General features: G+C 41.4%; 1 protein-coding gene across 1 annotated transcript in view; it reads right to left on the bottom strand.

The window, feature by feature from the left end:
• The window catches only part of LOC124140962 (poly(A) polymerase type 3-like), a 30,319-nt gene that overhangs the window by 7,624 nt on the left and 1,771 nt on the right, over window positions 1–20,924 (bottom strand). The window contains exons 3-14 of the mRNA XM_046508806.2: window positions 20,769–20,835; window positions 19,599–19,683; window positions 17,429–17,538; window positions 16,641–16,694; window positions 16,323–16,434; window positions 10,655–10,744; window positions 10,071–10,209; window positions 9,631–9,706; window positions 9,023–9,143; window positions 8,648–8,732; window positions 1,608–1,661; window positions 37–147 (exon numbers count right to left, since the gene is read on the bottom strand). Coding sequence (XP_046364762.2) covers window positions 37–147; window positions 1,608–1,661; window positions 8,648–8,732; window positions 9,023–9,143; window positions 9,631–9,706; window positions 10,071–10,209; window positions 10,655–10,744; window positions 16,323–16,434; window positions 16,641–16,694; window positions 17,429–17,538; window positions 19,599–19,683; window positions 20,769–20,835 — 1,104 coding nt within the window. The remainder of the gene's footprint in view (window positions 1–36; window positions 148–1,607; window positions 1,662–8,647; window positions 8,733–9,022; window positions 9,144–9,630; window positions 9,707–10,070; window positions 10,210–10,654; window positions 10,745–16,322; window positions 16,435–16,640; window positions 16,695–17,428; window positions 17,539–19,598; window positions 19,684–20,768; window positions 20,836–20,924) is intronic.

Raw genomic sequence — 20,924 nt, 5'->3', positions numbered from 1 at the left:
TTAGTTTTTCACATGTACATGTTGTAAGTAACTCACGTTTCATTAAGTGGGCCAAATGACTCTGGCATGATATGAGCAAGCTTGATGAACGGGTTTCTTTCCAGGTTCCCGACAAGTAAACGGATCTTTGACTCCACATAGCCATGCCTTGTAGAAAAACATACAGAATTTATTTCACATTCAACACATATACAGGTTAACTTGGGACACAATTTAAAACTATTTGCAAGCTATTAAACCTTATGATGGCTCATGTATGTGAAGTTCAGCGACATTCAGGTATTTATTCAGTGTGGGTGTTTCACACATTGTATCAATGTGGGGAACGAACCCGGGCCTTTGATCTTACAAGCAGATGCTTTAACCACTAGACCACCTTCATTGCCCCCAATAACATGAGAAACATCCCTGTCATCATGGAACGAGATCAAGCACAGAGTCACAGAGTCTGATCTCCCAATACAATTATTATACCCCTTGTGAAAAGCACCCAATACAATTATTACATCCCTTATGAAAAGCACCCAATACAATTATTACACCCCTTATGAAAAGCAACCAATGGGTTATTACACCCCTTATGACAAGCAACCAATATTATTATTACACCCCTTATGACAACCAACCAATACAATTATTACACCCCTTATGACAAGCAACCAATACAATTATTACACCCCTTATGACAAGAAAGCAATACAATTTTACACCCCTTATGGCAAGCAACCAATGCAATTATTACACCCCTCATGACCAGCAACCAATACACTTATAACACCCCTTATGACACGAAACCAATACAATTATTACACCCCAAATGAAAAGCAATCAATACAATTATTACACCCCTTATGACAAGCAACCAATACAATTTTACACCCCTTATGACAAGAAACCTATACAATTCAGTCATCTTTAATGATTAACAACCAATGCAATTCAGACACCTCTTATGAAAAGCAACCAATACTGTTCAGTCACCTCTTATGACAAGCAATCAATACCATTCAGTCACCTCTTATGACAAGCAATCAATACCATTCGGTCACCTCTTATGACAAGCAACCAATACAATTATTACACCCCTTATGACAAGCAACCAATACAATTATTACACCCCTTATGACAAGCAACTAATACAATTGTAACACCCCTTATGACAAGCAACCAATACCATTATTACACCCCTTATGACAAGCAACCTATACAATTTAGTCACCTCTCATGAAAAGCAACCAATGCAATTATTACACCCCTTATGACAAGCAATCAATACCATTCAGGCACCTCTTATGACAAGCAATCAATACCATTGTCACCTCTTATGACAAGCAATCAATACCATTCAGTCACCTCTTATGACAAGCAATCAATACCATTCAGGCACCTCTTATGACAAGCAATCAATACCAATCAGGCACCTCTTATGACAAGCAATCAATACCATTCAGGCACCTCTTATGACAAGCAATCAATACCATTCAGGCACCTCTTATGACAAGCAATCAATACCATTCAGGCACCTCTTATGACAAGAAAGTGCTGGGGACCTGTTCGAACCGTGGTCCACAACACAGTCCTTGAAATGAGGGTCAGTGAGGACTCACCATTCTAGATAGTGTTCCTCTTCCTCAGCCCTTGCAACCAGTACAATATAGTGTCTGCAACAGAAACATTAAGTACATCACTTCTCAAGCAATGTCAGGCACTCCTATCTATTTGAATAAAAAGTGTTAATTGGGTTTAAAAAGAAGGCGTATTGGTAGCACAGTTCCTTATTGGAACCAAATGCTTTATTATTCAAACGAAAAGAAACATTATCGGATTTGACAGTGGTCTGTAGCAGAATATGTGCACAGCCGCTTTGGGAAGCTCAGGTCAAATGCAGCAGAATAACTTCAGCTCTACCAGTCAAAAGCCGATCATAGTTAATTGACAACATCTTTTCCAGAAAAAAGGGTGCTAGAAATGGCAGCAATAAGTGACTTCAAAGTAATTTCTTTTGGTTAGTCTGACTCAAAGCATAAAACATATGGCTTTGAGCAACTGGTATTCAAATGTATCAGAATTTGTTATCTAAATTTGGAAATGTGTTTTCTTGTACCAGCTATTGCAAATAGTGGGCAGTAGTCAGTATGGTCTCCGAACACGCTGCAGATGTCTGACATCTGGCCCATCCGCCCAACAGATTCCAGCAATCTGGACAACTGTGTGGTTACCAAAACACACACATCGAGATTATTAATGACATATGTTAATTAAATACATATAAATTAATATAATTGTTTAAGTGCCAATCAGCCGCAGATGAAGTCCTTACTGCTGACATTGATTGACAAAATTGTTTATTAGCCCTGTTATATCAACAATTATTGGGCAAATACTAGACCTAGCTCTAAGACGTATACAGCAAATTAAGTTACGGGTGAAGTAATTTATCTCATCAAAATATATCGATAATGCCAACAAAATACATTATGACTGAAAATGTGTAAATCTGTATCAAAGGGGAATAATTGTAGAATTTTCCTATTCGGAATATTCTATAAGTAATACGTTACCACTGTTATACCGAGGCTGTTGTCTCCCACAACTGCTGCTATAGCGAAATCTACCACAGAGATCTCAATTACCTCATGCAGCACGTGCGTAGCCACCTAGCTGCCATGTGACACCCTTCACTCTTGTCTCCTGCGAGAGCAAGTGCTCGAGGGACGGACGGGCGGGCAGCAGCCCAGTGGTAACGTATTACTTATAGAATATTCCGAATAGGAAAATTCTACAAATTACATTAAGTAATACGTTACCACTGTTATACCGAGGCTGACTACCACAGTAGGCGGTGGGGAGCACCTACAACCCGAATCCTGACTGCTAGCGTTCCTTCCGACCAGCGGAAGTAAACACCAAGGCGGAAGCACTCGATGCGCATGCACCTAGCTAGGCGTTACCCTATAGGAATACCAAAGCACTGTCAAGCGCATACCGTAAGGCTCAATCGTCATTGCCAAAACGATTGGTGACTTCAAACGGCCCCACTGGATAGGTATTTCATCGCCGCAGCGGATGAGAACACTGTATCCGCGTGAGCTTAATCTTAGATCAGGTTAAACAGTCGAAAAGAGGGAAATTAATTTCATTCAGACCGTATATCCCAGAGCAAGCCTACTTAAAGTATGCATTAGGCGCGTGACCTAATTCCAGTATTTGTAAGCATGCATCACAAGGTTGGGATACACGACAGACAATTAAAGACATAATTGTCAAAATACAAATAAGGACAAAGCACACAAAAAGCCGCCCTCACCTGTGGTGTGAGTGCGCTGGTTTGCGGGACCCCAACTCCTGTACCCACGGCAGTGGGAACATTGGAGTAGACCCAGATTGACCACCGTGCAAGGTCAGACGCCTGAGGAGTTCGGAATTGCGCTGGGCACACCCCTTAGGTGCCCGCTTGCGCCGCGATCCGCGGGCCAAGACGGTGCACACTCTCCACGACGGCATCAGCGACCTGTTTGAGGTAATGATTGGCAAAAACCGAGTCAGAACGCCAGTAACAACCTCGTAATATTCTGCGAACAGAGATATTCGAGTGTAGGGCAAATGTTGCTGCTAGCGCCCTGATCTCGTGCGGGTTTGACCCCGCTACCGGTAACCCCCGAGACCGGTACGCCAGATTGATGACAGAACGAAGCCACAACGCAATCGAGTTGCGAGGTATGTCAACCGTGCGATTAGGGTTACACGATATGAACAGACGGTCACGCCCTTGTCTACGTTCATTCGAAGCCTTAAGATAATACTTAAGGGCCCTAACCGGACACAGCGCTCTGTCCTCAGTATCAGCAGGATGTAAGATTTCTTTGAGTGATCTTACAGTGAATTCTCTCTCCGTTTGCCCGACTCTCTGATTCTTGGCGACGAAGCCCATGAGCAGGCCCAGGCGGACCGCTCCTTCGTCACCCCTATCGAATCGTACCTTGGCGACATCGAGTGCATGAATTTCGGATACACGTGCCGCCGTGGCAAAGGAGAGGAAAAATGCTGTTTTCCAAGTTACATGCCGGAACGAAGCACTATGCAAGGGTTCATACGGAGCTTCCGTAAGTGATTGCAACACTAGGGAAAGATCCCAGGCCGGTGCCCGAAGGCGGCCCTTCTTAAGATCGTGCTGTTTGAAACCCTTGATAATACCCCGTATCACCGGCTCTTTGGAGAGACTGGTACCCATAGCAACGTCCCGTACCGTAGCAACGGACGAGACATAGTTGGCAATGGAACCCCCGGAGAGTTTCCGGGTCTCTCGCAAGTGAGACATGAAACGAGCAATATCCTGCACAGATACCTTATCTGGCGAATGAATGTGATGTTTACAACACCACTTCGTGAAAATAACCCAACGTGCATTATACACCTTCTGGGTAGAATCACGATGCATACTAACGTATGCCCGAGACGCCCGGCGAGAAAAAACTTTACTCCTCAGACGCTCGGTGACAACATCCACGCGTGCAGATTGAACTGCCCTGCGTTTGGATGAAGCTGACGGGTGTGAGGGTGGATCAAGAGATCCGGTCTCACAGGCAGTGGAAGTGGCGACTGCGTGACCTGGGTCAGCAAGTCGGGGTACCACGATCTGTTCGGCCACATGGGCGCGATCAGTAACATTCGACAGCGAACTCCTCGGAGCCGGCTTAGAATGTGTGGTATCAACGCTGTCGGCGGGTAAGCATAAGCGACCAAGCCCGTCCAGTCTAACGCAAGAGCATCGTGATCGATGGCCCTCGGGACCGGGACTGGTGATACAAACAACGGGAGTTGATTGTTGAACCGCGTTGCGAACAGGTCGACCATCGGACGACCCAAACGTTCGCACAGCCACTGAAACACTACTGGGTTCAGCATCCACTCTGTGGGGCTCGGATCCTGAGGCCTCGATAGGGCATCGGCCAGTACGTTCCGCACACCTGGGATGTGACGGGCGCGTATCTGGCACGGGACACTGTCCACCAGAGCGTAAAACTCGAACGTGAGATCGAGTAGCGAGTGACTGTGGGTTCCCCCCAGTTTGTTCACATAGGACACTACCGTCGTGTTGTCGGTCGCCAGCATGAGCCGGGCGTCGACGAGACGATGCTTCCAGTGATTGACTGCGTTGATCACTGCCTTGAACTCGAGACAAGTGATGTGAAGACCTAGTTCGTCTAAGCACCACAGCCCCGAGCTCACCTCCCCCTTTAGATGGGCGCCCCAGCCCACTAGAGAGGCGTCTGTATACAGGGTCAACGTGGCCCGGTAGGGCCGCATAGAGACTCCTGATAAGACAATGTAAGGGACCGTCCACCACTCCAGATGCGGTCGGAGCCGATCCGGGAGGGCGACGGTCGCACTGTTCACCTCCGTTGCTAACAACTGGATTAAAAACCGTTGCAGCGGGCGGAGTTGGAGACGACCCCGTGCGGTGCAGTCCTGGGCTGATACAAGTAGCCCTAACAGCTGTTCCCAAAAGTGAACAGTCTGTTGCACCGCTAAGACTTTGGCAATCATCGCCTGAATTTTGTGCCACCGGTCTGGGGGGACAAAGAGGCGATGGGACACCGTGTTGAACCGACCTCCGATGAACAGCAAGTTCTGAGAAGGGGTTAACTCGCTCTTGGGGAGATTGATAATCCACCCAAATTGCTCCAAGAGCCGACGTGCGAAATCGAGATGGCGTGACAGGGTGTCCGTCATTCGATTTGCTACTAGCGAGTCGTCCAGGTACGCGAAGTACCGGACACCCCTCCTGTGGAGGAACCCCACTATGGGGGTGGTTAACCGGGTGAACAGCCAGGGAGCGGACGTGTGAATCATTCTGAGTTCGGCACTGTCCTACTTGGGAACGAGAAATATCCTGGAGTAAAACCCCGGTGTTATTTCTGGTGGAGCTAACTCCCGTACTGCCCCTTTTCCACCAACCTGCCAATGGCATCGGCGAGGATGGGAAGATCGGTTTCCGAAACGAAACCTGCCAACGGGGCAACGGTGAGCGGCGGATTCGCTTTGAGATCAAGCCGATAGCCGTACCGAATCGTGTTGACCACCCACGGGTCGTCGAACACTTGTTCCCAATTCTCCCAGTAAGTCTGGAGTCTGGCTCCCACTGGGGAAGGAGAGGGGGCCCTGACAGGTTGCGACAGGCGCAACTGTCCAGGGCCAAGTGACTCGGGTTCGCCTAAGGGCCAACCGAAGTTGGCGCTGTCGGCATACGAACCCCTCCAATGAGAGTCACCTGGAGGGGCCCTTGCCGTCCGTCGACCACTTGGGCTTCCCCCAGTTCCCCGTTTTCCCGCGAAAGGGCAGCTGATTGCCCATACCGGAGCCCTCAGGGCGGGGCTACTTCCCAGAGGAAGAAGAACCCGACCCCTTAGACCTACCGGCCGCAGCAGCCTGGGGCGCGCTCCGGTTAGGAGCGGCACCCAGGCGCCTATGCAGGGACCCAACAAGAGCAAGTGTGTGCCGAGAGTCCTCGGCAACGTACTCCAGGGAAGCATTTAAACTGAGCAGGCAGTTGTAAATGCGCTGGTCACGGTCCGTGGGAGAACCTTTGACCAGACGGGCCGCTGCAGCCAAGTAAGTGTCTCCGTGAGACATGGAGTGCCGAGCGAGGGCGTCCAGCTGGTGCAAGGTAGCTTGCGTTACCGTAGCAGCCGGTGGGGCACGGACACCCAACCGCTCAACATGGGCCTCCGCGGTAGGACCAGCCTCGGGAAAGGCAAGGTCATGTACCGGGAATAAACCCTTTCTCCACGACGTCGGAGGCAACGGGAGACCCCGACCGGAGGCCGCCGCGAAGGCGTTCTCCAAGGAAGGCTTGAAACCGCGCAGCAAGGTTGATGCGGGGAAAGCCGAGTCGGAAGACTCATCGTATACCTCGGAGGAACCCACAGTCGTGGATTCCCCGCGGTACCGGCCGGGGCATGTCCTCAAAGAGGTCATAAACCATGGCCACGCGGTCCTAAACCGATAGCGGGAGCAACGGTTCGGGGGAAGGACCGGTGACCACGGGAGCCGCCGCCGTACCGGTGGACCCCGCGTCCGACCCCGCGGCCACCGAAGTGGCCGGGGACGGAACAGCCAGCGGCCTATCCTGAGATAAGGCCGCCAGCTTGGAGTCCACAAGTTATGCAAGTAATGCAGCGACGGAATCCCCGGACAGCACACGGGCCGCCAAGAGATCCGCCGCTTTACCGGTGGACCCCGCGTCCGACCCCGCGGCCACCGAAGAGGCCGGGGACGGAACAGCCAGCGGCCTATCTTGCGATAAGGCCGCCAGCATGGAATCCACAAGTTTCGACAACAATGCGGCGACGGAATCCCCAGACAGCCCGAGGGCCGCAAGGGGATCCGCCGCAGCCGAGGAGGTGGTACCCGCACGGGGACCCCGACCGGACGAACCGGCCACCACAGGGGTGGAGACGGACTGTACGTACAGCCGGTACCGCTCAAAATCCGCAGGCCCCAGACCTTCGCACAGGATGCACCGGGTGTCCCCGCAAGGAACCCTGCACCGCGGGCAACGAACGTGGGGATCCCGGGACGACAAAAACTTTCTGCACACCCCATAACTCCGAGGAGCAGGGGTAGAGGGGGTGGATACTGGGGACATATCCATGTCAGACATTGATTGTTTGCTATAAACAAAGAACAAAACATGGTTACAACGCACGCACCACAATGATTCACAAACGAACATTTTCACAAGAAAATAAACGAGCAATGTGAACATATAACATACACATATAACTTTTATTAAAGAAATAAGTTATGTTAACCCCCAAAACATACAAGAACAGGGGAAACGTAAAACACAACGTGCATACGCGAACCCCGCAAGTATATAGAAAATAGGGCGGGAAAAATTTTCCGTTTGGCGGGAAAATTATAACCAAGCGTAGCTACCGCAACGCCCCATAAAAGCACAGTTTATTAGAGAATAAACTATAATAAATATCACCAAATCTTCAAGGAACGCTTCAGCAGGAGAAAACACGTCTTGCTAAGCAGACGAAGGAGACAAGAGTCAAGGGTGTCACATGGCAGCTAGGTGGCTACGCACGTGCTGCATGAGGTAATTGAGATCTCTGTGGTAGATTTCGCTATAGCAGCAGTTGTGGGAGACAACAGCCTCGGTATAACAGTGGTAACGTATTACTTAATGTAATTAATTTACGTTCAGTGCACACTTAACTTCTAAATTAGAGTTACATCAAGCGACAATTAAAACACTTCTGTTTCTCTTCTGCCATGTTTCGCACGCTGTGGCGACAGTAAGTAGTGTTGTAGTTTGGAGAAATGCGAAATGCGAAATTAAACAGATATGACCGAATGTGTTCGGTTGTTGATGCTGTCGGTTCCAGTAGTGACTGTGGGTGATTCCAATGAGAACCAATCTTTCGACAAAAGTTACTGCATTTATATCGCATTTGAAAGTATTCCTTCGCACCTGGTAGCTGTACACACGATATTGCTTACATTAATTCTGATAGTGCTTCTTTTCATTCAAATAGAAAAGGGGGCCTATAAAGTCATAAGGGGAAAGGGAAGACATACAATGGGATATTTATCATATATTTACAATACATGTACGACAAAGAGAAGCACTTACTTGTATTTCTGGAAGAAGTTTGAGGGTGTAAAGAGCTCTGACCAGTCTGCCTTTCCCTCATAGATCTTTGTAACAACTGCCAGACCTGTAGTAGTTATTTCAGATACAGTTGAGTTTATGCATACCATCACTTCTGTATTTGAATGTAGGTACCACTTAAATAATTAGTAAAATCTTAATATTTTTTACATTTGGATACTTATCCTGCATTACTACCTTAGGGCTTTTACTTCTGTTTTCTGACTAGAAAGACGCAGCTGTGAGAAGTCCTGGCTGCAGAAGTTGTTGTTCCAACATGCTCATACAACCTGTGTGGCATTCCCGAACATATTCTTGACTTACTAGTTAATATTAAACAGGCTCAGTGGTACCTACCCTCATGGAACTCATCATTCATGATGGCTCGTGTTGAGTTGGTCACGTTGTAGGTGGAGTTCTGTTGGGGGTAGGCTGGGGTGATGATGGGAAACAGATGGAACCGGTCGGATGGGTTCACCTGCACATACAAGAACAACAGGTGTCAAGTCTCTTTTCACATAATCAAGTCTCTTGATTTGTTCGTCGTTTAACCCCCCACTCAGCAATATTCCAGCAATATCGTGTATATGACGGTTGCCTGAAAATAATCAGGTCCTGTGACTGATAGTATATCATAAAGCAACGTTCAAACAGCGTGTGAGTGAGAGCATGGTTTTACACTGCTTTTAGCATTTTTCTAGCAATATCACAGCAGGGGAATCTCAGTTTCACATATTGTACCAATGTTGGAAACAAACACTTAACCACCAGGCTACCCCACCACCCCCACAATCAAATAACTAACTTGTATCATTTCTTGATAATTGTCAGCTAAAAGTGGACTAAAAAATATATAATGAGACTGCTTCCTTGTTTGCATGAAACCTTTTCCTAAATCACTCTAAATCATTCTTCTACCTCTTAAATGGTTCAATTCACCAAATCATAAAGAAAGGTGAACATACTCGAGGATCCCAAATCGGAAAACCCAGTTTGTTTTCAGTATCAAGAGGCTTCAGAAGTACAGGATTTGGCCAGTCCCTGCAAAAGTAAGGCAAACATTATTTGAATTCCATTGCCACACTTATTTAAATGGAACAAATCAATAAGCCATTCATGATATCGACAGATGGGAAACAGGGTTGATTAAAACTCTGCCATAATGAAAGAACTAAAAATGGGCCACAGAAATGATTGAGGTGACTCATTTTCAAAACACATTCTAAGAGAAAAGACTCTTGTAAAGTGCAAAGTCACATTTGTAAATAGGGTTGCTTAATCAACATAAACTGTTTAGCCATTTCAGAGTAGTATTGTAAACAAGATGCAGCATAAATATAGTAATAAGTGTACCATTAACCCATAAAGATGTAGATATCTGTGACACAGGCACATGCACACATACCATTTGGAGAACACAAGGAAAAACTTATGTACAAGAGTGGCAGGTGCTGCCTTGGGGTAAAGCTGACACACCCGGGCTACCAGCATGGCCCACGACACTCCACCCAGATAACCAAGGACATTGGAGTAGATACCTTTCTCTGCAATAACAGAACCAACCACCATTTATCATCAAAAGTATTAACCAAACACAAAACAGAGAAAATATAACACTAAAATGTCATAAAAAATGGAAAACAAATTCCACCTTTTCTGTATCTTGATTGAATCTATGTCACTTAATATTGTCGGCACCCATATAACACTTTTTTTGTAAGTTTCAGCATACAAACGGTACTGTAATTTATATCAAGTTTCTTTAAATGTATTACTTTAAGACTCAAGTCAGGTTTTGTAATATCTACCAGGAAATGACAACACTGATTACATAGCAACATCTTAATGTCTAGACCAACACTGAAAATCAACAGACTGTCTAGTCTCCCTTTAAGTTTTTTCAAAATTTCTCTACATTTCTCAAAAGCTTTTGTGAGTAAACTGACAATTCCCATTAAATGTCTTACAATGCAGAAAAAGAGAACTTACTTTTAGCCCAAAGTTTTATCGCACGGAGTGTCATTCTGAAGTTTTCCTTGTTTGACACAAGATACAGGATCTCATCAGTGACTCTGCAACCTGAAGCAAAGGCAACCATGATAACAGTGTATAGCATTTCAGAAACCAGGGCTCTAGATAAATTTTGAGCCAATGAGTACTTACTCTCATGTTATCAGTCACATTCGATATTGATATTGAGACATCATAACGCAATATCAAACAGGCCATAGTGAGTGAGTGAGTGAGTGAGTGAGTGAGTGAGTGAGTGAGTGAGTGAGTGAAAGTGTTGTTTAACTCCAACAATATTCAAGCTTCTTAACGTGTCCTGTAAATAACTGAATGGTACAATGACACCCAATCAACTAAGTCAACAAATCTAGCCATCAAATTCAATTTAGTCTCTTAAGCTCTGCACGCTAACGTCGAACCCATTAGACAGAGGTGTCCATTCCCGTGCATCTGATGTCAAACCCATTCGACAGGCAAATAGCATAACGACACCCCAAAATAAAACTCGCCATATCTATTTACCAAGAAGGCTTTGCGTAACATTTAAATTACGTATGACATGCATAAATGCTCAGCTTGCTCAATATAAAAACTTTCAGTCATTTATTTACCTCAAAAAGAAAATATCGCGAGTTAAAAAAGTTTTGGTCAAACTTCTCAGCACACCACTACCAGAAACGGCCATTGTTGACTTTAGGCACTTCACGTTGAGCGGCATACAGTCCGATATTTTCTTTATAATTTCATCATTTTTCCTATTCGATCATAAATTTTTGTTTGCTGACGAAAGGAAAACACTCATGTTCCTTAATTTCTAAAAATTAGCAAATTTCGGTGTAACTAATTGTAAACAAAAACAATCTGAATCGTAACATCATTGATTGGATGGAACTTGTACGATCATGGCAACGGCGGTAAACAAACAACTCCACATGCATAGTTATCCCGTTAGACTATTACAACCATTTTGGTACATCTAACTTAATTTTCTAGAATTATTGACACGTATGTATAAATCTTTGTAAAAAAAAAAATCAGTTTTAAAGAGTTTGCAAATGATTTCGTTTGATAAAACTTTCGGACACATTGACAAGCCGACAAACGTCAGTGATACGTTTGGGCGTGGCCTAACTCGCGATTTGTTGAGTTGAACGAAGTCAACAAACACTGCAAAAAAGGACAAATATTGGATGATACGCAAAATCTGAACTGATATACATTCTAGGTAAACTATTGAACAGCAAAATAATGCAGTTTACGAGAAATAATCAAAATATTTGCAATTTTAGCTATAATTTCTGAAACCGGAAGCACGTACCGCATGTGACACATGGAAGCAAAATATGCAAAAGTTAATTGGTAAGCTATCATAAAGAAATTCCGAAATAGATTCAAATTCAAAAGAAAATACATAATTTACTATTTTTTGTCAACTATTTACTATATTTATTGATCTGGAGAGCAGTCTTCACTCCTATTTGTTTCATATTTCTTCGTGATTGTCCACATCAAATGTGTAAGTTTAAATCCGAAACCCTAATGGATTTCACGCTCGATGATTTTGATTTTAAAATATTTTCTGAAAACGAACACAATGAGAACGATATAACGTATTGATATGCCATAATAATAACAACATAACATTGTTATTGGTCTGACATTACAAAAAGAACAATTTAAAATATTAAAGATGTTGTTGAAAACTTTCTGACAACCACCCGTCCTCTGAACCGATTAAAATTTTGGTACACGACGAGGTAGTGTAAATATATAGATCTAATAGATTCTAGGCTCCTATATGTGATTTTGTACCCAAAACAAATGAAATTGTACCCAAAATACTTTGTGAATTTATACCTAAGAAAATAAGACAATAGATCTATAATTATATTTATGTTTTCATGTAGATGAACAGAACACATAATAAAATATTTCATCAAGTTCATAATATGAATATGACTGTGATCCTTGAAATTGATTGTTTAGTTTTGAGAGAAAATTGACGTCTTGTCACTGAAGAAGAGGCCAGTTAACTTGGTTAAACCTAAGTTAGAATGTATTGTTTTGATAGGAAAGTGATATTATGTTAAGTTTAAGACACCAAAATTAATGTATATCTTTGATATAATTCTAGGTAGATCTACAAAATCACATACCCATTTGGGTACCAAATCACTAGAAATTTTGGGTACAAAAGTCACCACTGTACATTTCAACTGGTTTTTGTGAATCAATGGGATAAAAAAATTCGTCTGAATGATTCCTTTTCTCATTTTAAGAAAAGAATTTGTTTTACATAACAAAACAGGCAGATCTACACGGATCACGTTTTGTCCTAAAAATATATAAAAATGTGAAAAAATATGCACACCTCAGAAATGAGGGCTTATAAAGTTATAATTCTACCTAACTTGTCACATGGTTTGACTTAGGTCTATCTAAGAAAAGTCCTTATGAAAATCTTTTTTTTAAATTTTTATGACACTGACATTTCTGGCACTTAGACAAAGAGTATTCAAAGAAAGACAGATATGTTTTTGAATGAAAATATGACTTTCCTTTATAATTCTTTTTTCAAGATGACAGGGGAACTTTTATACACACCAGCTGAGGAAGTTGTGATACTGTGATTGCAGACAAAGGAAAAATAGTTTCGAAGCAGTACATGTATTTATAAAATAGACCACATAAGGTGAACAAAAGTAATGGATTGGTTGACTGCAAAAAATACATCTGGCAAGGGTAAACATGTACACAGGCATGTTTCTTTTCATTACAACCAGAAGGCCGAGATAGCATTTTCTAAGAAACATATGGCTAACTTACCAGCTTATGTGCCACCATGGTTCATGTGATTAAACAAACAAAAATGTCATGTACTGTTACAAGTACTGTTACTGTAATTAATGTATCATATTCCTATTAAATCATATTTCAGAATTGTTTTATTTGGAAGCAAACCACATAATGCACAAGATTAATGTCCATATGAGTTTAGTATGTATATGTTAAGGATCTGATTTATTCATTATTCATGGAATACTAAAATTAAAATGATGAGAGTGAAAGATAATAATTGTTGAAAATTGTTGAAAAAGTATGTTTAAACTAAAGAAAATAATTGAAGTTTGATCAGTTACTCTGTGCTGATGCAAAGACCAATATTTACTGTTTACACACACAATCATTGAGGGAAAAAATAACTACTAAATATAACTTAAAATTTTAAAACCTGTAAACAGCTGTAAATAATTAAACAATTACAAATCTATCATCAATACGCAACATGGTGGTCTTCATATTTTTGGAATAAATTTAGAAATCCTTCGTAAAACTCTTCTAAAATCATGCTAGAATCTATGAATGTATTCCCGAAAGGAAAACTATCCCAAATGTAATATGGAACTAACACCGAAAACATGTATGTAGCATTTTATTGCTTATTAATACCCTAACATATTCAGCAATGCGGGGATGTTATTTTGAAACACGTTTTGTCAAGTCCATTTTCGCACACCTGTTGTAGAGGGTGATCTTGCTGATCGACGATATCCATAGACGTATTACGTGGGATACACTTGTTGTAGTGAAACTTATCAGCATGTACATCGCAGAAATATGAATCATGTCCCATTTATATTCACCGTAACATTGAAAGGTGTTTCTTAAATATCAACAGAAGTTCAAATAAAAGATACCGAGAAACTTGCATGTGGCATGTTGATTTATCGTCTACCGTTTCCGGGTCACGGGAGCATGCAAGGTCAAACGGATTAACTAATACGCGAATCATATCTTCAAAGTCACATTTTTATTTCATGTTAGTGGTGATTACTGATACTGTGTATCGACTTATATTTTTGCTGTATGTGATAGGCGAACTATTTCAAAATTTACTGTAATTGTTTTGTTACGAAAGATTATCATCAGACTACCCCTGTCTGTGACATCACATCCGGTGACCTTTGCACTTATTGAAATAGAGCTGTCAGAATACACGATCTTTATTTTCGTTTTTCTCTCGTCATATTAATCGGAATATGACATATAAAACATTCTTCGATTGAGAAGATCGTCAACTTTCGCCAAGTAATATTCATAAAGGCAATGTAAACTTTGTTGATATTAGAATAGCAATAAGTTATGTGGAGGTCGGGTGAAGCGCGTCATGTTAGATTTTAGGACGTCTGCTAGCATCATGACACAGGTTGTTTATTTTTGTATATCGTAAATATTCAACCAAAACGCTTGAAATTAGGATTAGTGAATATTTATAAGTCATTTATTGTTTCACATCAGATTAACCCGAATATTCGTATTTCAGCAACCGACATGATGACCTCGAAAAATTAAGTTATTTTCCTATTTAACGTTTAGATAGTAAATTTACTGAAATGGTTCATAATTTACCATCGCGCTGTTATATGCCGATAAAAAAAACGAATTTTTACTCAATTAAAATTAAGCTATCGGAGATATGATTATTGAAATCAATTTGCAAAAATGTTACGATATTAGAAGGTTCCTAGCATGAAATTCAAACAACCTTCAATAACGCAATTCAGGTAAGTTCAAGAAAATTTACAAATTTTGTGTTCGCTTTGGTCATAACCTTGGTATGATTGAAAACATCAGGATATTTTTATATAGTATTGTGTAGTTTTCTATCAGGAATAAATGTGCAAAATATTTCTTCAATTGGCCCTTGTATAATGAAGCACCGACTGTTTGAAATCACCCACCCTCTTTAGAGCGCCTTATGCTAAATTAATCCAGCAGGCAGGGGTAAGAAGTGTGAAAATAATTCAGCCGGCTAAAGGTTAAGACACTTGGGTGCTAGAAATGGTACCAGGCCTGAAGGGGGGCACACTCCGGCGCAGTGGTGACTCAGCATAACACCACTGCCACAGGCTAATTTGCATATCACGTGACCGGACTTTTCTCTTGTTTGTAAACAAACGCGCTTTTTCAGAAATCAATGTAGAACGGACTAATGCAAGTATTTGGGGTCGCTCAACATACTGTTTTGCATAATTATATAGATATGCTACTACAACTGCGACAGTGATTTGCATGACAATATATATTTATGCATAAAAAAGACCGTATCGCCAGCTCTCCGTTAGGCTTCGATGACAGCAAGTGGAGCCTTACAACCAATGTAAACAAAGAATAACTACGCAAAAACAAATAGATTTTCACGTATTAGGATACTTTCTTAATGAACCGTAACCATTCTTTGACGTTTGTTTATGAAAATGTGTTGACTTGTCATACATGAAACGGATGAAAAGCATATTCAATATCTTGAATGGACTGTGAAAGATGTGACGAATCGTCACATGGCGCTGGCCTGTGGCAGAGGTACTATGCTGGCTGGCTGCCGGCCGCAAGGAACTCTGGGTAGGAGAGTGGAGGGGGGGGTGATTGGCGGGGAAATTGGGTACTGGGGGAGGAAATTGAGCTGGCAGGCAATTGGCATGGGGGACTTGGCCCGGGGGGAATGGGCCTTGGCCCACTAGAAACCAATTCTAACCTGGCTCCCCACAGGTAAACAAGTCATTAGCCAAGAGAGATTTATATTGTTTTCCTTTGATAACTTATTCTGTATTAAGATCCCTGCAAAGTTTAGGAGCATTTGACTTACCATTGAGACTACGAACACTCTTCTCATCCAGATTCTTTAATAAGTTTTCTTCCCTAAGATCAATGTCCTCTGGAATTGTTGGGAGAGCAAGGCGGGCAAACAACATATCCAACTGAAAAAAAGACAGAGAAATGAACCAACACGTCTAAAGTCTTAATCTATTGCTGTTAGTAACACCAGCATATGAATCAAACAGAAAGAAAGGTAAATGAAATTTCCCCAGAGATGAGCAACAATTACTAATTTTCTGAGAATGTTTATGCATGCTGAAGGTATGCCATTATGGCATCAGGATTATCATGTTGATGCAACACTTACCTCAATCCCATCAAACGTCATTTTGATTACAGGTACAAATGCTTCCTCTACAGCCTGCAAGAAATATGTAGAAAAATGATAATCGGTCCAAATAGATGGTGAAACTCGGTAATAATGAGAAGGCCATCCATATTTTTTATGTGTTTCTCATCTCCACTCTCAACCAGCATGAGAGCAGGCACGCAAAAAATGTTTTTTAAATATGTCAGATGTTTTATACGAAAATGCATTAAAAGTAATGAGAACAAGTGAATTTCTTTGAAAGCCTCGTTCATCAGCAAAGACTCAACCCTGACTACAAACCATGAGTGAGCGAAAGTTGATTTGGACCGGGCAGAAATATTCCACAGTATCATGACAGCTGCTAAAGAATTCTAGATAGACCTTGACCAGATTTGTTTTGTTTTGTTTGTTTGTTGCTTTACGCCGCACTCAACAATATTCCAGCTATATGACGGCAGTCTGTAAATAATGGAGTCTGGACCAAACAATCCAGTGATTGATATCATGAACATCGCAATTGGGATTGATGACATGCATCAACCAAGTCAGAGAGCCTACGACAAGCATAGTCGCCTTTTACACGTTGACCAGAAACTCAGTTGATATAATAAGCAATGTCCCCTCCAATCAGTGTACAATGGCACGCAACCAATTAAGTCATCAATACTGACCACCCAATCAATTTAAGTCACTCTCACAACAAGCATAGGTTACTGGGGACCAATCTCTCCCAGAATCTGCATGGGTTTATGATATGCAATGATTCTTGTATGAATTATTCTCACCCTTAGATCCTTGACCTCGACCTGCTGTTTGACTAGCTCATAGAAGGAGGCGAAGAAGTCTGATCTCTCCACATGTCTGGGGGCCACGCACAGTGTGTCTATATCAGCACCTGCACAACACCACAGTAATCAGTTACACTCAGTTCAATGTTGAGTTCAGGGTGTTTCCTTGACTTACTAAACTAGGGGTCCAGGGGACCCTCCAATAACTAATTTCAAGGGTCCTTACTGGAAATACAAGGGTCCTGTAAAGTAATAAAATGGTGTAGTATAATGTAGTGCACTGTAACATGTGATGATTACTTTAAGTACAGGATCTCTATATTTCTTGTCAAGGACCTTTATATTTCTTGTCAAGGACCTATATATTTCTTGTCAAGGACCTTGGAACCATAAATATTACTGTGCATCCTGAGGGACACACAATATTTTTCTTCTGTGCCCATGCTAGACATTTGTGTGTGCTGGACGAACATTTCTGCCTTGTGTTATACCCTGGTAGTCCATTAAAGGTAATGAAAAGCCAATTTCTCATTTCAATGCTTTTGTTTATCAATGCCATTCAGATGAACATTTACAGAAACATGGTTTGCGATTTAACTGTTTAACCGTAGCAATTAAATATGTAATGTCTTGTTCATACTGGAGAGGAATAAGAAAGTAACCTCGACCACAATATGCATGATATGAATGTATCGATCATTCATCTTTTCTATCATCATAGCTTCAAATATTATTACATGGTATTTTACTTTTTAAGTTCTTAAGAATTTGAAAGTGGTGTTCTAGCAAGACCAATGATAACAGGGATTTAACTAGGCCTCTCTAAGGCCGACATTGGCCTCATAATCAGTAGAATGGGAAAGTTTCATTTCCAAATTCATATTAATATAGTTAATATAATATATAGAAATGTGGTGAGGTGAAATGGGGCTTAATGTATAGTGCCGAATATTCATCTGCTAATTGCTCGCTTGCGGTTGAACATAGGTTATTGCTTATAGGGTTTCTTGGGAAAGGGAATAGAATATACTGATGCCTTAATGATTTGGACTAGTTCATACAGGCAATAGCAGCCAGAGCCCCGTACCTGTATCGTGATTGAGGACTGACTGCTGAAACCTCTCATTTCAAACAGGCCCGAGGACAACAGATTATATTCCTGAATCACTACTTATATTGGTTTGTTTGAATAGATATGTTTTAACCTGTCATTTGGAGGCTGTCTTGCAACTGATTTGTCGCATCATACAGACACCGAGCCAACCAGTCCTTGTGTTATGCCCTTTATGCCGATCACCAGGCAGGATAACTAGGCAGTGTCATCTAATAATGTGATGGCTTGGACGAGGTGATTTGTATTTCACTGAAAACATGATCAATAGAATAAGCTGGCTTAATGCTTATTTTGGATAGATTGCAGTATATCTGATACCTTGTGCCATTTTGGAAGGGGTTTGGCCAAGCTCCTTCCTATATAACGGTTTCTAAGTATTTCATCTGCCATTTTTAGCTGTCTCGCTTAATCAAAAGGGGCTTTTGGGGGCTTGCCCCCTACACATCTTTGTAATAAAAGCTTTCGTAAGTAAATGTCATTAAAATGAATAAAACATAAGTGTGTTGAAATATGGTCCTGATGCATGCAACTGATGAGGCTGCCGTACGCCATTTACGGAACTTCTATTTTTGAGTAATTTTTCGATTGTGACGTCTGATTGTCAATGTTTATTAATTGCTTTGATACTCAATTTCGTATTTTCATCATATTAAACCATACAAATGCATGCAGGGCCATATTTTTCTGCTTACTTGCATCTTTATCCCCCTATTTTCCAAATTTACTCGCTGCAGCATGCCCCTGTATTTAAAGCATCAAACAAATATGTCCAACAGGTATCCGGTATAATGCAAGTGCACTCTTATTTTCACATTATTGCACTGAATGCAATCCTATGTCAGAATACCTCCCCAATTAAGAAAATAATAGCTCCTAAAAAATGCTTATTTCAAACAAGATAACATTTATTCCCAATTTTTTTTTACAAAATAGTCTGTCAAGATAACACATATAAATTTACATTAAAAGCAATACAATACCTATGTTTTTTTCTATACAAAAGTCAATGAACACACGCATTCAAGTTGTTGTTAAACCTGTTAAAAGGATTACCTTTCGTATGAACCCCTAATCTGTAAGATCCAAATGTAAACACTTTTCCGCCAAAAGTGTCAATTTTGTTTTCCGGAATATTATTCTGAAATGAAACATTGGGTCAATCCTAATAAGCCATTGTCATGATTCATATCAGAGTCATGACTATCATAAATAATAACAATCTTAATGTTAAAAGATGTAAATCATGCATTAAGACATCCAATAGATATTTATTATGCATAATATGTTTTATCCTGTTTATATGAATTTTCTTTAACAATAATCCTTATAAACTGATACAAGTGTGCTAATTTTATTCCATCACATCTTTAAGTCCAATACAGTACCTCTTTACAAGAAGATCTGAGGACAACTCCATAAAAGGGTGTGTCGGGTCAACTTTCTAATAAGCTAATCAGCATCAAGGCTTTGAAATTGATGTATGAGCGACTTGCAATTCTGATTTCTGTATCCCAAATAGGAACAAGTTTTGAATGTAGATAAACAAGGCTGCACCATGATAATGTGGATATTTAATACATCCTGTCATTTGTTTGTTTGTTTGTTTGTTTGTTTGTTGTTTAACGCCGCACTCAGCAATATTCCAGGTATATGGCGGCGGTCTGTAAAACATCGAGGCTGGACCAGACAATCCAGTAATTGACAGCATGAGCATCGATCCACGCAATTGGGATCGATGACATGAATCAACCAATTCAGCGAGCCTGACCACCCGATCCCGTTAGTCACCTTTTACAACAAGCATAGTCGCCTTTTACGGCAAGTATGGGTTGCTGAAGACCTATTTTATCCCCTGTCATTTGGATCACCATGACATCTACACCCAAAAGGGTGTACCATCGAAGGATTAGTTTGAGTATTGTGAATTGAGGTGGTAAAGAAATGAAGATGAATCATTTTAGAAAGCTGACATTTGATTGGCTCAACATGCTCAAGAGATCAGTTGTCAAAGTTCATTAAGGATTGACTCGACAGCATTTCCTATGACAGTGTCCTCAGATCTTCATGTGGAGGGATGTCATATTGGAGTAAGAGATCTGATTTTAAATGAGACTGTCAAATTGACATTTTTTAATTATATGTTAATGTAACTATTAAACATAACTGGGTGACTGAAACTTGTTGAACAAAAACCTTATTGATCAGGTAAATAAGGGATCTTACCTTTTGCCTACTAACATCTTTGATCCATTCTCGAACCAAGTTATTGATTTTCAGTAGAACTTCCATGCTGTAAAAAGCAAGTTTGAAGGTTAAGCAACCATCATAATGTTTTCCAATACAACACAATTGATTAATCTCACTGAACTGTATTTCAAT

This window comes from Haliotis rufescens, unplaced genomic scaffold (genome assembly GCF_023055435.1).
Source record: "Haliotis rufescens isolate VD_foot unplaced genomic scaffold, xgHalRufe1.0.p SCAF_3, whole genome shotgun sequence".
Lineage (NCBI taxonomy): Eukaryota > Metazoa > Mollusca > Gastropoda > Lepetellida > Haliotidae > Haliotis > Haliotis rufescens.
The sequence above is the reverse complement of the archived record's forward strand: the minus strand, read 5'-3'. Positions and strand labels throughout refer to the sequence as shown.